Source organism: Sciurus vulgaris, assembly GCF_902686455.1.
Source record: "Sciurus vulgaris genome assembly, chromosome: 15".
NCBI classification, from domain to species: Eukaryota; Metazoa; Chordata; class Mammalia; order Rodentia; family Sciuridae; genus Sciurus; species Sciurus vulgaris.
The window spans coordinates 85,432,714-85,448,902 of NC_136476.1; the positions used below are offsets into that span (position 1 = coordinate 85,432,714).

A 16,189-nucleotide genomic window follows, 5' to 3' on the forward strand; every position below is an offset into this window, starting at 1 on the left:
CAGGAACCCCTTTGGGACTCCTGGTATCCCACAGGAAAGCCTTTTGCAAGCAACTGGCAGCCAGTATGAATTTTGGTTTACCGTACCAGACCCCCAACCTAGCCCTTCTAGGGCAGGAACCCAGGCCCGACGGCAGCAAGGGCCCGGCCCGGCAGCCCTCAGTGTCGGGGATGTTTTGTACCCGGCTGCGTGCACCTCGCAGGGCAGTTGGTGCGGCCGGCCCGTTTGAAGCGAAACGCAGGCTTCTGCAGCGCGGTGTGCGCAGATCAGCGCGGTCCGAGTAGGAGCTGCGGGCTGCCGGGCGACTATTGCAGCCTGGGGCGTGGAGCCCCGCGGAGTATAGGGTCTGGGAGAAAGGCGAAGCCCGGGTCCTGGCCAGGGAGGGGAACGCGGTGCTGGCTGAGCCGCAAGGGAAGGGCAGCGGAGGGAAGGTGAATGCCGGGCGGGATGGCGCGCAGGGATCTTGCCTGGACAGGAGGTGAGCGCTGGGCCCGCGGGGCCGAGGCCGTGCGTCCCCTCCTGTCCTGTCCAGTCCCTGGAGTCCCTGAGAGCCTCGCCGCGTCCCCTCCCCTGCTCCTACCCCTCCTCCGCTCCCTAAGGGCTGAGCCTCCCTCCCGGCCCGGCGCTTCCCACGGGGAGAGGAGGAGGAAGAGGAGGGGGAGCAGGACCTGGAGGGGAGGGAGATGCGGAGGGAACAGTTCGGAGCAGTCCTCGAGCCCCCGCCCCTCGCGCTCTCGCGGCGAAAGCTCCTCAGAGCCAGGCCGGGTACAACAAGTCTGTCCTCCGACGTCAGGGGGTCATTAATAACCAATTAGGAGGGTCACTGCGGCTCCTATAAAGGCTCTGAGATTTTGCCAAGGGGAAGACGGTCCTGGCTGGGTGTGCAGAGGCGAGCGCGCGTCCGAGAGCCCCTCGCCGGCATTTCTCTGCATCCATCCCTCCCGCCTACCCCGCACCCCCAGCACCCGCCTCTCCCTCCACCCGCGTCTCTCCAGCCCTCCGCACCGCCTCTGCCATCTCTGCAGATTTCTCTATCTCTCTGCCTCTCTGCCTGTCTCCCCCTCGTTCACTTTCCTCCCAGCCACCCCCTCGCCACCCACTCCCTCCTGCGTCCTCCTCCTCCACATCCTCCCCCTGCTCCTCTTCCTTCTCCTTCTCCATCTCAGCTCTTTCCTCTGCTCCCCTCTCCACCGCCCACCTCCGCGCATCTGTCCGACTGCCCTTCACCGGCGCCGGCGAGCCCCGGGCCGCCCATGATGGGCTCCGTGCTCCCGGCCGAGGCCCTGGTGCTCAAGACGGGGCTGAAAGCACCGGGGCTGGCACTGGCCGAGGTCATCACCTCCGACATCCTGCACAGTTTCCTCTACGGCCGATGGCGCAACGTGCTGGGCGAACAGCTCCTGGAGGACAAGAGTCACCATGCCAGCCCCAAGACGGCCTTCACTGCCGAAGTCCTGGCGCAGTCCTTCTCTGGAGGTAAGTCCAGCCGTCGAGGCTAGTCCCGTGCCCTCCTCCGGGGGACCCCCAATTCCCAGGATGGCCAACCCGGGAAGACAGTGGGGACAGCGAACCTGGTGGCAGCTGGAACAACCTGGGTGCTGCCGCCACTTAGTTTCCCCCGGTCAAACCAGGGCTCGAGCAGCGACGCCAGGGCGGGGCTGGGGTCAGTCCAGAGCCCGGCGCTCTCAAGGACCGAATCCCAGCCGACCGGCCCCACCGCTCCCCTGCCCTTCTCTCCTCACCCCACCCTCCGCCTTGAGCGGGCGGGTTCCCGGCATTTAAAGCCTTACTAGGCGTGTAATAGCAGTTGACTCAAAAAGAAGGGGTTTTAAATTCATTTAGTTAACTTGGGCTTGACCCCCGAAAGTTCCCACTTAAACCAAGAACTTTAAAAGGCAGCGGGGGCCCGGGAGGGGGAGGAGGGCGGGCGGGCCGGGAGAAAAAGCCGCAGAGAGCGAGAGAAAGAGAGCGAGAAAAGTTTCTTTTCTTTAAGATGTCTCAAGTTCTTATTCCTCATTCATCAACCCACAAACAATATCTTTCCCCGGCGCTGGCATCTCTGCGCGTCGCCCTCTCTTCCCCCTTTACGATTTCTGTTCCTCTCTTAATTTACCGTGAAGACTAATTCCACTTCCATTCACGCTATGTCAACCATCTAATCCCCCCTTTTTGTAAGGGGAATTCCTCGGCCCCTTTTAAACAAGTCCCCTCCGCATTGAGCTACAATTTACTGCTACAGCATTCTTCCAGGGCTAATGAATTTAGAATTAGCAATTTCTTTCGAATGGAGCCGAATGAATGCGATCACTTTAACAGCGTGACAAATTGCCAGCCGCGCCGCAATGGACACCGTTTAACCCCCCCTTTCAGCCGGTCCGCTCTCCGGGTATTTTCCCAGGTAGCTTAGAGGGGAACCTTGTAAGACACGGAGGCCGCCCCTGTGTGCCTCTCCGCTCCCATCCCAGCCGCAGAGGCCCGACAGGGGGACCCTCAGGAGGTTGGGGGCCGCCGGCTCTTCCCTGCCCGAAGAGATGACTTCAGAGCCCGCCTGGGCCGGGCGCCGCCCTCCCAGGCACCCTGGAGCCTGGGAGCAGGGAGGGGCCCAGGCTTGCTCGGGGTCACACAGCTAGAGCCCAGGCCAGCCCCTCGCTGCCGCCGTTTCTTTTGCGCTTCTGCGGTCTTGGAGATCTGTCCTCAGTGCTGACCACGTCTGGGCTGCTCCGCGGGTTACGCGCACTGAGCGCGAACTGACCGGCGGCAACGCCTGGAGCAGGACCCGGCGAGAGTCCCGGATTGGTCGTTAACTCTTCGAGGGACTAGGCCACGGTTTTCTCGTCTGTAGATCCGAGCTCTGCAGTCGGCACAGTAGTTCTTAAACCTTTTCGAGTAGGAAATGTTTTGAGAATAAGTGGAGACTAAAATCCTCTCCTAGAAATGAACCCCGACGCACCAGTTGCTTTCGAGGGCACGAAGGATCCTGGGTTGCAAGCAGAGGAGACTGATCGCTGAGCCTCTGCACTGCCCCCTCCTCCATCACTGGAGAGATTTCTCCGCAGTTGCCGCGGCTTGGGGTTGGCGGGGTTGGGCAGGTCCGGGACTGGGGTCCTCAGCCTGGAAGGGCTGGGCCTCCCCTGCGAAGGCTTTGACCAGATTCCCCTGCATCCGGCTGCAGAGGTACAGAAACTGTCCAGCCTGGTGCTACCGGTGGAGGTGATCATCGCCCAGAGTTCCATCCCTGGAGAGGGCCTCGGCATCTTCTCCAAGACGTGGATCAAAGCAGGCACCGAGATGGGCCCCTTCACCGGCCGAGTCATCGCCCCAGAGCACGTGGATATCTGCAAGAACAACAACCTGATGTGGGAGGTAAGAGTGGACGGGGTAGAGGGCCAGCGGTAGGCAAGGGTCGCTGTCCACTGTTAGGAACCTAGCGTTTGACCCGGCTGCCACCAGTGTTCTTGCTGGAAGCTGAGGTCGCTGGCAGGTGGGAGGCCCCTGAAGAGGACTTTAACCCCCCTACTCCCCCCCCTGCGTACAAGAAGCTTTCTCCTCTTGGAGGTCGGTCCCTGGCACCGTCCTGGGTAGGCCATGGTGGGGAAAAATCTCACCCTCCTTCCTGGCTAGCCAGGAGCTCCAGGACGTTGGCTCCATTTCACAGGCGAGAGCGCTGAGATGGATCCATGTGGCTCACCCAGGGTCCTGAGGCCTGGGGAGGACCTCCCCACCACCACATTCCTTCTCTGGCTACAGAAGTAGCAAGGGAAGACCCACAAGGCCAGCCCAGGCCTGGGGTAAGGTGTGTCTGGAACAGAGAATGATGGAAGTCCCTACTTCTTGAGACTGGACTTCCCCTCTCCAGGCAGAACAACATCCAAAATGATCATCGCTGGTTGGCATTGAGTCAGGGTCTGAATCCCCAGCCAGCAGTTGGTGGAGTATCTCAGCAGCCCTGTGAGTTATTATCTCCATTTTACTAAAGGCAACTGAGGCTCAGAGAGGCTTCCATTGCAGTCCTGACCCTACCCCACCCTCACAGTGCTAGATGCCGGGAGGGCACCCTTAGGACAAAGCCACTCCTGCAGTGATGCCTCTTCTGGGACCCTTACCTGGTAGAAATGGTGCACTCCTCCCCTAGCCTACGGCTCCCCGAAAGCCCACCTGGCAGATCCTGGAGGAGCCCAATGTGGCAATCCCGTAGCTGGTCACAGGAGCAGGAGGAAGAGCAGGGGCGTGACCCAGAGACCTCTCCTCACTTAACTCCTTTCCTCTTGAGGCCTGGGCTGGTGCTTATCTTTTCCAGTTGTTGCCGGGTCAGAAAACCGAGGTGTAGTTTGACCTCCGAGTGCTCTTGGCAGCTCCCACAAAAAAGCTGAGGCCAAGCAGTGCCACAGTGAGCCAGCCTTCCCCTCCAGACTCCTGTGTCCTCCTCCAAGGTCCTGGCCAATGCTCTGGGGAGTACCTCCACGTCCCCAGGAGAGCCCTTGGAATGACATCTTGGAGACCCCCTTTTTTCTGGGGGTGGGGTGCGCCTGGCTGCAGGAGCATGTGGTGGTCAGCCCGTAGAGCCCTGGAGACTGAATCCATGTTGACCACTTCTAGCCAGTGAGACTCAGGCAGATCACTGTGCCCTCGCCTCCCTTTCCTCAGCTGGAAACAAGCTGATGTCTGCTTTATCCACTTCCTGGGGCCACTGTAAGAGTGGAGAGCGTGTGTGCATATACTGGCCTAGGGTTTGTCCTTGACCACAAACCACACATGTGGCACAGCTCTGCCTCACCTACTCCCCACTTCACCTGTGCCCAGGTATTCAATGAGGACGGCACAGTGCGCTACTTCATTGATGCCAGCCAGGAGGACCACCGAAGCTGGATGACCTACATCAAGTGTGCCCGGAACGAGCAGGAGCAGAACCTGGAGGTGGTCCAGATCGGCACCAGCATCTTTTACAAGGCCATCGAGGTGTGTGTACTGTAGTGTAGGGACCCTGTGGGGGAGTGCCAGGCGGTTGCCTCCTGAGACCACAGAGGACTGAGGGGCAACAACACAGGCCCAGCTGGTCCCGCCTGGCTGGAGGGCTGAAGTTCATGCACCATGGTCTTCAGGAGCATATTCTGATGGGGGGCTTTTTGCTGCAAATCAGAAAGAATAGAGATTTGAATGTTACGAATGTCCCAATGATCTCAATAGTGAGGTCTTGGGAATCAGTGGAGGGTGCGCTGGGCTTCAGCAGTCACAGAGCTACAGAGAGCAAGATCCAGAGGGGAAGGCAGGGAATGCATTTGGGTGGGAGGGGGTATGTGTGCCCAGCATTTAGCTGTGCATCGCCCCTCCTCCTGCATGCACCGGGCGATGACGACAGTGGATCATGACTCTAGTGTCAGCAATAGCTCGCTGTGTCAGGCTTCTCCCAGACGCTGGATATGCATTATCACATCTAATCCTCACATGACCCTGCCGGGAGACTTGAGATTAGTAGAGTTTACAGACACAGAAACCAGGTCTCACTTGGTGGCAGGCAGAGCTGGGGGCTCTCGCAGGGACTCTGGGGGAAATGGCAGCACTAATGACTGTGCCGTGAGCCTTTTCAGAGAAGCGAAGAAGGTGGCAGATGGACAGATGCCGCTTCCCATGGTGTTCTGGGGGCGTCTGAAGGGGGCGAGGGCTAAGCCAGGGGCAGGCAGCACCTGGGAATGTCAGGAGGAGGATGGGAAAGGAGGTACTCCTGGCAGTGGGAGACGCTTGGCAGAGGAAGGAAAGCTCAGGGCTCGAGGGTGAGGAGCAGCAATGCTTATGGCAGAGCAGGCAGAAGGGTAGCAGCCGAGGTGGGTTGTGCCGGGCATTCTCCCTGGTCAGTGTCCCTGGTGGGGAATTTGGCTGTCTGGCCCCGAGTGCCGGGTGTGCCTGAGTACTATGTGGCAGAGTGGGGCTGTCCTCCGACTCTTCTCTGCACCTCATGCTTCTGTTCCCACGTGAGGGGCAACAGCCTTGTGATAGGGCTGAGGCTTGGCTGAGTTTTCAAAGTGGTCTGGAAGAACCAGAGAAAGACTTCCCTTAAATCCTCCTTCCTTTGCTCCCTGGGACTCAGAGCCTCAAGTTTTGTTTTTTTTTTTTAAGGATACCCAGGGCTCTCAGGCCCAGTAGTTTCTGGACTCATTGCCCCTAAATAACCAATCCCGGGGACTCTCCCAAGGATGGTAGCAGGACAGCCTTTGCCTGGGCCTGATGTGACCAGGAACTGGGTTCCAGCTGAGGAGTGACCCCAGAGGACCTGGAAGTGGAGGGTAAAGAAAGATGAGCGGGTCCTCCACAGAGCCCTGAGAGCCAGGATGACGGGGGTGGCCTGGGAGGCCCAGAGAGGCTGAGGCAGGGCCGGGTTGCCCCTGTGACCATCCTGCTGCGCCACTACCTTCTAGCCTTGGGATCAGGAGCAGCTGAACCCCACTTTTGCAGAGTGTATCCTCCTAGTGATCACCCCCTCCCAAGGCTCTCTCTTACTCAAATACACTGCCACCGTCACCTGTCTCCCAGCCACGACAACAGAGGGTGCAGTCATCCCGCCCCTCCCACGCAGACACATGCTTGTGAACCCAGGAGACTAGCCAGCAGTGCCCGTGCCATTTTGGCAAGAGGACTCCCGGCTGGTGCAGACGTGGGGGGCTGACTCTCACGTTGCCATGCAGAAGCAGGAGATTCAGACGGGGCCTGGACACGTGAATAGATATTTATACGGAAACGCAGAGTCCGGGGACTAAGTGGCTGGCAATGTCTCCAGGGAGGGATTGGAATTCATATGACGGGGGAAAGTTCATCTACATTTAACCAGAAATTTAAGGCGATGGAGGATAAGATGGATAAATTCAGATGTACGATATGTATGCTACAGAGAGATTCCTCTGACATGGCTGTTAATGCTTTAGAGTCAGACAGCCTGCTCAGAAGAAGGAACTGTTTGAGTGAGGGACAAGGAAATACAGAATGCCCCCAAATTACTTTTCATGAGTGAAGTTGGCCACTTTTTTCACGGTAGCAATTTTCTCAAACCATTTTGTCAAATTGTCTACCAGATGAATTGTGTGTCGGGACACACATGACCACCACCCGGGCAGGGCCAAGGTGCGGAGCTCACGCTGCCCTTCTGAGCTACATCAGACACATTGCTGCTCACTCGGGCCACTCCTCAGACGTCTCTGGAATAAATCGGCTGTTTGTTCTGTGCATGTGGGGGGTTAGCCAAGGAGAGGGACCTTTGCTGTGATCTGTTTTCTTAATCTTTCTGCCACTCAGAAGTGCTATTTATATTTCATAACAGTAACCCGCTACTTGCCAAAAAAGGGGAAGGACATCTTTATTCAATAAGCAGAATATATTATTGCTATGCTAAAACTTTCCCAACACAAAGTCGCAGCCCTCCAGAAGGAGACAAAGGCTGTGGGGTTTCCAAGTGCAGGTGAATCTGTGGGAAAATTTTGCATCTGACTGGATCTACTCCCACGTTATCCCTGCCTGGCCACCCCCTTGGCTTACTTCAGTTATAGAAACTTACCCCAGCCTCAGGTGCCTAAAAGGGCCTTTCTAGAAAGTGCCCAGCACATAGCAAGGGGTACTAAATATTGAATATCTTTCTATAGGTGATGGGGGTCAAGTCAAAAGAGGTACCCCCAAGAACCCCATTCTTCCAGAACAAGACCATTGACCCAACAAGCAAGACTAACCTCAAAAGTCAGCACTAGGAAAGGATTTAGGAATAAGTTGTAACCATTTTGGATTTTGTCACTGGGAAGAAAATTCTGGGTCTTTTCCCTCCCTACTTTTTGGCAAATTAATGTGTCCTGAAATGTAGGTTTTTCCCTTCTGCCATTTTCCTTCTCATCTCAGGCAGCTGACCTTTTAATTTCCTCCTAGAGCCCCATCTTTCTTTTCTTGGCTCTATGGGGACAAATACCATTTTCCTTTTGACCTTGCTCATTGGTGGGTGCACTTAAATTGCTCTGATTAGTAATAGTTAGCATCACTAATAATGTTACCATCTGTGGAGCATTTACCATGTGCTGGCACTGTGCGAAGTCCTTTTTAAAAGGTCTTAGCAAAGTGTTTTTTTTTTGTTGTTGTTGTTGTTGTTTTTTTTTTTTTTTGGTGCTGTGGACTGAACCCAGGGCCTTGTGCAGTCTACTCCTGAATCTGCTCATCTCTGCAAAGGGCTGTTACCACCCCGGTTTCATTTCGTTTTATTTCTTTTCATTTATTTTGCAGTACTAGGGATCAAACCCAGGGCTTTGCCCGTGCTAATCAAGCACTCTACCCCTGAGATATACCACAGCCCACTCTCCCCATTTTAATGACATGAAACTAAGGTTTGGAGATGCTGGCGCCGGCTGTGCTGTGATTTGAACCGGGGCGCTCTGGCTGCAGAGCTGGAGTGCTTGGTTGCCTGGCCGTGTGGCCTCCCTGGCCAATATCTATTTGCTGGAACTCTATTAATTGGTGTGTCAGGACATCTGTGTACAATGGAAATTGATGTTCAGCCAGATGACACTGAGATCCTTGTACGCCAGAGCTTCTGCCCATGCGGGGACGGGGAGGGCCTCGGAGCCTCCTGGGAGCGTGTTCAATGGTGTGTCATGAATTTGTATTAGGAAAACAATTTAAGATAAAAATGCAGAAAGTGGAGCAGGATAGAACTGGACTGATCAAGAAGGTTCTTGAGAACGGGCTGAGAGGTCTTAGAATTTATCAAAAAAAGATTCGGGTGCAGATAGTTCCCCAAAAGTTTTTCGATGTTGGATTTTTATGGCACAGGAACTGGTTCTTTTGGGGATTGTTTTATTCATGGTGTGTCTGAGCCAATCTCTGCTTCCCAGAAAGGCGAATGAGCAGCTGGTTCTGGTTCTCTGAGCCCTAGTGCAGAACCTGACCTGGACCAGCCTGTTAGCAGTGACAGCACTCACAGGGGCCTACAGGGAACCACGGGCCCTCCCTGCACTTAGACAGTAGGTTGGCGGGATACCGAAGGCCTCTGGACTGTGGTTTCAGCATCTCAGAGAAGCTGCAGGTTCCACGGCCTCCTGGGCTTGATCACAGGAGTTTGTTGGACCACAGGATACCTGGAAGCAGTTGGAGCCCAGAGGCAGGGTCCAGGGCTCTGAAGGGCAGAGGACCCCTGATCCCCTTCTCTGTGCAGATAGGGCTGCCTCCCCCTCCCCCAATTCTCCACAGATATCTTGCCGTTACCTGGAAGTATGTGTCTTGCTCAGTGCCTGTAGGTTCTTTGTGATAGATTTTCCTTCTTTTAAAATTGTTGTTTTGTTGTGTGTGTGTGTGTGTGTGTGTGTGTGTGTGTGTGTAAGAAATATGTGCTCATTGCTTTTTAAAAAATCAGATGAATCAAGTAAAAGTGAAATCACTCTGTCCCAAGATGCTTCTCTGCTCCAACCTCAAATCAGCATTTTTTCATAACAAATCCTTCTGGGGAAAGAAACCTAGAGAACCAGCGGCAGCAGCTGGGCATCCAGAGTGGGAGTTACTTTTTGTATCTACCCTGTTGTACACTTATACATTTATGCCCAAGTGCTTTTAATTGTTAAGTTAATGAGTAAAATTAATTTTAGTACATTAAAAAATCCTAGTAAACATATGAGTCACCTTATATTACAACAGTCACCATTGAAGTGCTTATTTTAAAAATAATATTCCAAACAATCATTTTGAATAAGAATACTCAACACTTCAACTGAGCACTATGGGGCATGCCTGTCATCCCAGTGAATTGGGAGGCTAACACAGGAGGAGTGCAAGCTCAAGACCAGCCTGGGAAACAGCAAGACCCTGTTTTTTAATATACTCCCCCCAAAATTGATTAGGATATAAAATATTTACTAATACTTTCGTAGAAAGTGGGAAACATATATTTTCCTTCCCATTTTACAAAATGGTTTTAAATCAGTATCTGAGAAGGTCCCGACTACAAAACCTCTATTTTAGTTAGAAATAGAATTTATCCTTCCATTAAGAAAAATACAAAAATGACTTCACAAGTTAAACTATGTCACTTAAATAGTATTCTTGGGTTTTGGAGGTAGTTGTTTTGGTTGTTGTTGTTTTACTCTTTTAAAGGGCCAAATTTCCTTGTCAACATGCTTACTTTCCTAAATATGAGGATTATATGGTTTTTAGCAAGTAAAATTTTATCTAACAATAGTACAAACTATTCCTCCAAACAAAAAAAACAATTGAAGGTAAATGAAGCTAAAAAAAAAAAGGAGGAGGAGGAGGAGGAGGAGGAGGAGGAGGAGGAGGAGGAGGAGGAGGAGAAGAAGAAGAAGAGGAAAGGAAAAAAGAAAGGTGGGTGGGTTGTGCTAGGGATGTTGCTGACATGAGTAGGTACTCCTGGGTTCAATTCCCAGTGCTGAAAAAAAAATGAAGATTTGGTCAAGATGTTCTGGCTCTGATCTTCATTCGTCATTCCATTGTCATTATTATTACATTTATTTTGCTTTTAATAACAGTCTTTATTTTCAATTAAAACGAAAAGGCCAGTGTCAGCTTAGTAAGTGATTCCCAGATCCTAGGTCTGGAGGTCGCGATGTCACTCGCTGGAGGATGGGCTTCTCGCCCTGGGAGATGGAGCCAGGAACCAAGGCACTGGTGCGGGGGCACTGGTGTTCTTAGGGCATTTGGGCACATGGAAAGCAAAGTCCCCAGTTACCCTGGGCTTTCACTGTGCCAATAGCCCCATGCCGTGCTGCAGGCTCTGGAGGCACCACTATAGGGACTCGAGGTGCCAGATCACCGCCAGCCTCTGAGACTGGCCAGCCAGAGGAGATGATAACCGGCCCTCACACGTCTTCATTGTGCAGGGCTTCACTGTGAGTGGCTCTGTTGCCCCAGCAACCACGCAGGGAGACTGGGCAACGTGACTGTCCCTATTTTACAGTTGAGGAAACTGATACCCCACGACGCGAAGCTACCTGCCCAAGCTCACTTACTTAGCAGGTGGGGAGCCGAGTGGACCCCGCCAGGCCTGGCTCCAGGGCTGAGCCCAAGTCCAGTGGAGTGTTGTCTCGGGAGGGTGCGTGCAGGTGGTCTGAGGGGCTGACTGTCTGGAGGAACCGTGAGGCAGTGGGGTCTGATTTCGGCTGAGAGTCAAAGCCGGGGGGTGGGACAATGTTGGAGGTGACTTACTATCAGAGTTATAGGGTTGGGGGACCTAAGGCCCGTGTTCCTTGACACCCTCATTTTAGGAGACAAACTTAGAAAGGCAGAGTGACTTGCCTGATGTCGTGCAGGGACCCAGGGACCTAGAGCCCATCTACACATCCAGTAGAATAGCTTCTTACACAGAGTATCTTCATCATTTGGGGTCTATCATCCACTTTTCTGAGGGGTTCAAAAACCTCTTCCTTTCTTGTTCTTTTTCCATCAGGGGCCTCCAAATCTGACCCTCTGGTCTCTTGGACAGCGGCCATGGCCAGAGAGGCCATAGGGACTCTGGCTGTGGTGCCAAATTCTAATCTGCCGGCTTCCTTTGAAGCACTGTGTAATTTCCCTCAGGTTCAACACTGGGCTTTTCCACATTTAAATCCGAGCAACCACAGTTGGTGTGGTGCTCTCTGCTGGTGTCTTGTCACTCACTGGTCATGGGCAGGGAGCCCTGTGGGTCACAGGTTGAGTGGGAAGGGGCATGGTGACCCTGGGCTGAGTCTCAGGAGGATGACATTTGCCAAGGCCCTTATGCCTCCCTGCCCCCACTGCTCCTCTCCTGGCTCTCCCCTTTCAAGGTCAAGCACAGAGCTTGCAGTGATGGTCTGAGTGTGGCAGGCTCTGGAGGCTGGACCCAGACAGAAGAGGAGGGGGCCTACTCCCAGGCCATGAAGACCAAGGGGGACTTCAGACACCCCTATGTGGAACTTCAGGTGACATTTTTGTGCTTCAACGAGAAGAGGACCAGGCAGGAGAACAACACAGCTGTTGCCTGGGGGCATCTGGGTTTCCCTGGGCACCTCAATAGGGAATCCCAGGGCAGGTGCTGCAGCCAGCATTTCTGGGACCAGTCCTGAGGAGAGTGACCAGTCCTGAGGAGAGTGACCAGTCCTGAGGAGAGTGACCAGTCCTGAGGAGAGTGATGGGCTGCCCTCCTCTTGTGTGTCTGGCCTAAAGGGGCTGAAGGTTCACCGCTTGGGAAAGGTAACTGGCTTTCACTAAAGGCCAAGAGGGCCCCTTGGGATGTACCGTGTGCTGACTCAGGAGCAGGCCTCCTGGCTTCCCTGGCTGGTCACTGTGGCTGACTAACAGCCACTATCCCGGTTCTGGTCCTCCCCCGGGAGCAGCTGAGTCCTATTATCATCAGTTGTGGGGTTCTTGGTCATGGACCTAGGACATGCTGAAATAAGGTTGTGTAAGGTTGTATGTACCCCAGTATTTCCTGCAGTGGAGGCGTTTGTCAACCTGAGAGTTGCTTTTTTAGCATCTGCCAAGTGCATGGAATCATGCAGGGCCCTGTGCTGGGCTGGGAAAGTACGTGTGGTATGGTACTGTGAGTGTTTGGGATTAGAGATGTTTCCAGAACATTATCAGGCAGGGTGTAACCAAGCACCACGGGTGCCCTCCAGCCCACGCTCCTCCTCCAAAACATCTGGCTTAGCCCTGCAGCCCTGGGCTGGCCAATTTTGGTTTCCCTGGATAAGAAATGAACTTTTCTGGCTTCCATCTTCCGTTACTTCTGCTTGCCGCGAGGCCTCTGTTGCTGTTAGCTTGAACGCTCTGGTGTGGTGGCGTTAGGACAGAGATGTCCAGGAGGCTTGGGCAGGGAGAGGGGAGAAGAGTGGCCCCACGTCCTGGGACCTGCCAAATCTGTGTAGCTTGCTGGGGCAGATCAGTGGACATGGACGCAAGTGTGGCTTTCTCAGGCTGAGGCTGGATGCACATTTCCTGGCCGTGAGGGGATGTTTAGAGACCCCTGCCTCCCTGACCTCTCACCTCCATCCCTGCAGATGATCCCTCCGGATCAGGAGTTGCTGGTGTGGTATGGAAACTCGCACAACACCTTCCTGGGCATCCCAGGTGTGCCAGGGCTGGAGGAGGAGCAGAAAAAGAACAAGCATGGTAGGTATTCCCCATGGGTCCACAGAGACAAAGACCATTAGAACACCTCACATTGCGGGGGAGGGGGCAGGGAGAGCTTCCCGGGAACTGGCTTAACCTCCACCAGCATCAAACAGATGGGATCTGCTGATCTAATGAGGCTGATGCCCCTGGAGTGCCCACCATGGTCCAAGTATGGGTAGAAGACAGTCCTCTTGCTTTCTGACCAGGACAGGTAGTCTGTGCAAGAGACCCCCAGAGAAGCAATGGGATGTGGCAGGAGCAATTGACAGGGCAGCAGGAGCCTGTACTGAATTCTAGTTCTGCTGTTCAACCTTGGGAATGGCTCTGTGCCTCATTCTCCTCATCTGTAAAGAAAAGGTGGGCAAGGAGCTCTCTAAGTTCCCTTCCAACCCTGCACATGTCCTGTCCTGCCTGGTTCCCGGTCCAGGACCGGGAACAGAGTAGCTGCTCAGTATGAACTGCTGGAATGAGGGCAGAGCAAACAGCCTGTGTCTGGGGACACTGCTCATCACAATAGAGATCATTTGCTTGAGATTTGTGTTGTGCTAAGCTTTGGACCAGTCCCGGTTTCCTTGGGTCAGAAATGAAAATCTCTGATGAGCATCATTCCACTGGGGCCTTACAAAACTTGTGAAATCTGATTGTCCCTAATTTTAGACGACGAACCTAAGGCTCATGAACTACTGTTTATGGAACAATTGTTCTGCAGCTAATGTTTTACAAACATTCATTTCTGATCCTTACCACCAACTTAATGTGGGAACGCTATTACTATTTCCATTTCAGGGTGGCAAAACTGAGGAGCAGTTCATGGGTACAGAGGGCACTCAGCAAATATTTGTGAGATGAATAAATGAAAGATTTTTTTTTTTTTTTTTTTTGGTGGGGTGTGGCATAGTTGCTACCCTTTATGGACGGCCTACTATGAACAGGTCACACGTGGGCTGAGGCAGAGAGAACTTAGCAGAGAAAACTTAATAGACGTCAGTTTTCCTGCTCATTTCAGGAAATCCCGCCTAGCTGTAGAGACAGTACCAGGTTTCCATATTAGGGATGAGTAAGTTGAGGTTTAGTGAGGCTGAGTCGCTAAGTCAGCCTGGTCTCCCAGCATGATCTGAAATCCAGCTCCTATTTGACAAAAGCCATGCCCTTCGCTGGCCCTTCGTCGGTCCGCAGCGCAGGGCTCCATCCGTCCGACCCATGCTGCATCGGAGGCGCGGGCCGTGGCTGGGGAGCGCGCGGGGAGCGCAGGGCAGGGGCGGGAGCGGATTCTAACAGGGCTGCTTCTCTCCTCTCCCCTCCCCGCCCGCCCCGTCGGACCCGCGCCCCGCTCGCGCGGCCAGAGGACTTCCACCCGGCGGACTCAGCGGCGGGCACCGCGGGCCGCATGCGCTGCGTCATCTGCCACCGCGGCTTCAACTCGCGCAGCAACCTGCGCTCGCACATGCGCATCCACACGCTGGACAAGCCCTTCGTGTGCCGCTTCTGCAACCGCCGCTTCAGCCAGTCGTCCACGCTGCGCAACCACGTGCGCCTGCACACGGGCGAGCGCCCCTACAAGTGCCAGGTGTGCCAGAGCGCCTACTCGCAGCTGGCCGGCTTGCGTGCCCACCAGAAGAGCGCGCGCCACCGGCCGCCCAGCGCGGCGTTGCAGGCGCACTCGCCCGCGCTGCCTGCGCCGCACGCGCACGCGCCCGCGCTCGCCGCCGCCGCCGCCGCCGCCGCCGCGCACCACCTGCCGGCCATGGTGCTGTGAGCGCCGCGCCCGCGTCCTCCCCGCGCACCCGGGGGCCCCCGCCGGGCGGGCCTCCGGCTCTGCAGACTTGACCCCCGCCGCGCGCCGCCGCAGACACATCCGTGCCGTAGTTGCGCCCCAGAAACGATCCCCGGAACACTCTTCGCCCAGTTTCTCGATGAGGACGTGAGGGCTACATCCTTTTTCCAGGCCTCCCAACTGGTGTGGTTGCTTGGCGCGCCTCCTCTTTGGAGGTGTCGCCGCGCCCCGCCTCACCCTGGAGTCTCTCTCCTGCGGTCAGCCCAAGCGGGCATTGCATCGGTGGGTGGCAGGAGAGGGGACCGAAAGTCTCCGAGGGCCCGAAGCTCCCACCAACCCCATAGAGAGCTCCATGCTTCAGAGTGAAGGGAGAGCGATCATCTCGGCCTCCTGGGATCGGGGTCCTGGGGTGTCCGGAGGCAAAGACACAAACCTTGAGAGTTGGGAGCTATGGGGGCCCGGGGGCAGCCAGCGGAGACCGGAGAGATCTGAGATTTCCGGGCCCTTCTTTCCTTTAGTCCACCTTATCCCCAGACCTGACTCCTGGGGATGGATGAGGCACGAATACTTCGCAGTGTGCCAGGCGGGATGGGAGTGCGGACACTATGAATTCGCTGTAGGGCCTTCGGGACAAGACCCTACCCCTCTTTGGGCCTCAGTTTCCCCATGTGTAAAACGAGGGAGTTGGACGAGCCTCCCGTTCAGCTCTGACGTAAAGCTTGGGAAGGGAGAGGTACCCACATTTTTACCCTTTCGCGCACCTTCCATCAAGAGCAAGGCAAGATTGCGCTGCTGCCCTGGAGGCTGAGTTGACGTCTCTGCCTGGGAAGCAGTTCCGAGCTGCGACGGATCCTGGGGTGGGGGTGGGGGGGTTGCGCCCCGCCTACCCACACTTCCCCTGCCCGCTGCCCGCGTTTTCTCCGGCTCCGGCCGTGGGCGCCCTCTGGTGTCGTCTCACACCTTACAGAATTCCCGTAGGGGATTTTGTAAAATGAAGAAACTATAATAATATTAATAAAAAGTATAAAGTGTATAGAGTTTTCAAGAAACCGTGTCCTAATTCCAGAAAATGGTCACTTTAACTTTGTAAATATTTATCTTAAAATGATATTTACAAAACTGTGATATATATTATTTGATTGTATATGTACAACTGTAAATACATTTGTACCTCTCTTATATTCTAAAATAAAAATTACTTGGAACATTTATCACCTGGCATCCGAGTGGGTGAATACTTTTGTCTGCATGAGAAGGAAACACAGAAAGTACTCAGAAGTTGGAAAGGGGGTTGGTGAGAGTCGTTTCACTTACTGG

The 16,189-nt window shown here is 54.5% G+C and overlaps 1 protein-coding gene across 1 annotated transcript; it reads left to right on the forward strand.

Annotated features, from left to right (window-relative positions):
• Positions 1 to 1,253: 1,253 nt before the first annotated feature.
• On the forward strand, positions 1,254 to 14,854 carry PRDM12 (PR/SET domain 12; the record flags this gene model as incomplete). The annotated part of the gene is made up of 5 exons (XM_079111965.1): positions 1,254 to 1,476; positions 3,173 to 3,363; positions 4,801 to 4,956; positions 12,984 to 13,095; positions 14,442 to 14,854. The coding sequence occupies 5 exons, from the start codon at positions 1,254 to 1,256 to the stop codon at positions 14,852 to 14,854; spliced, it is 1,095 nt and encodes a 364-aa protein (XP_078968091.1).
• Between the last annotated feature and the right edge of the window lie 1,335 nt (positions 14,855 to 16,189).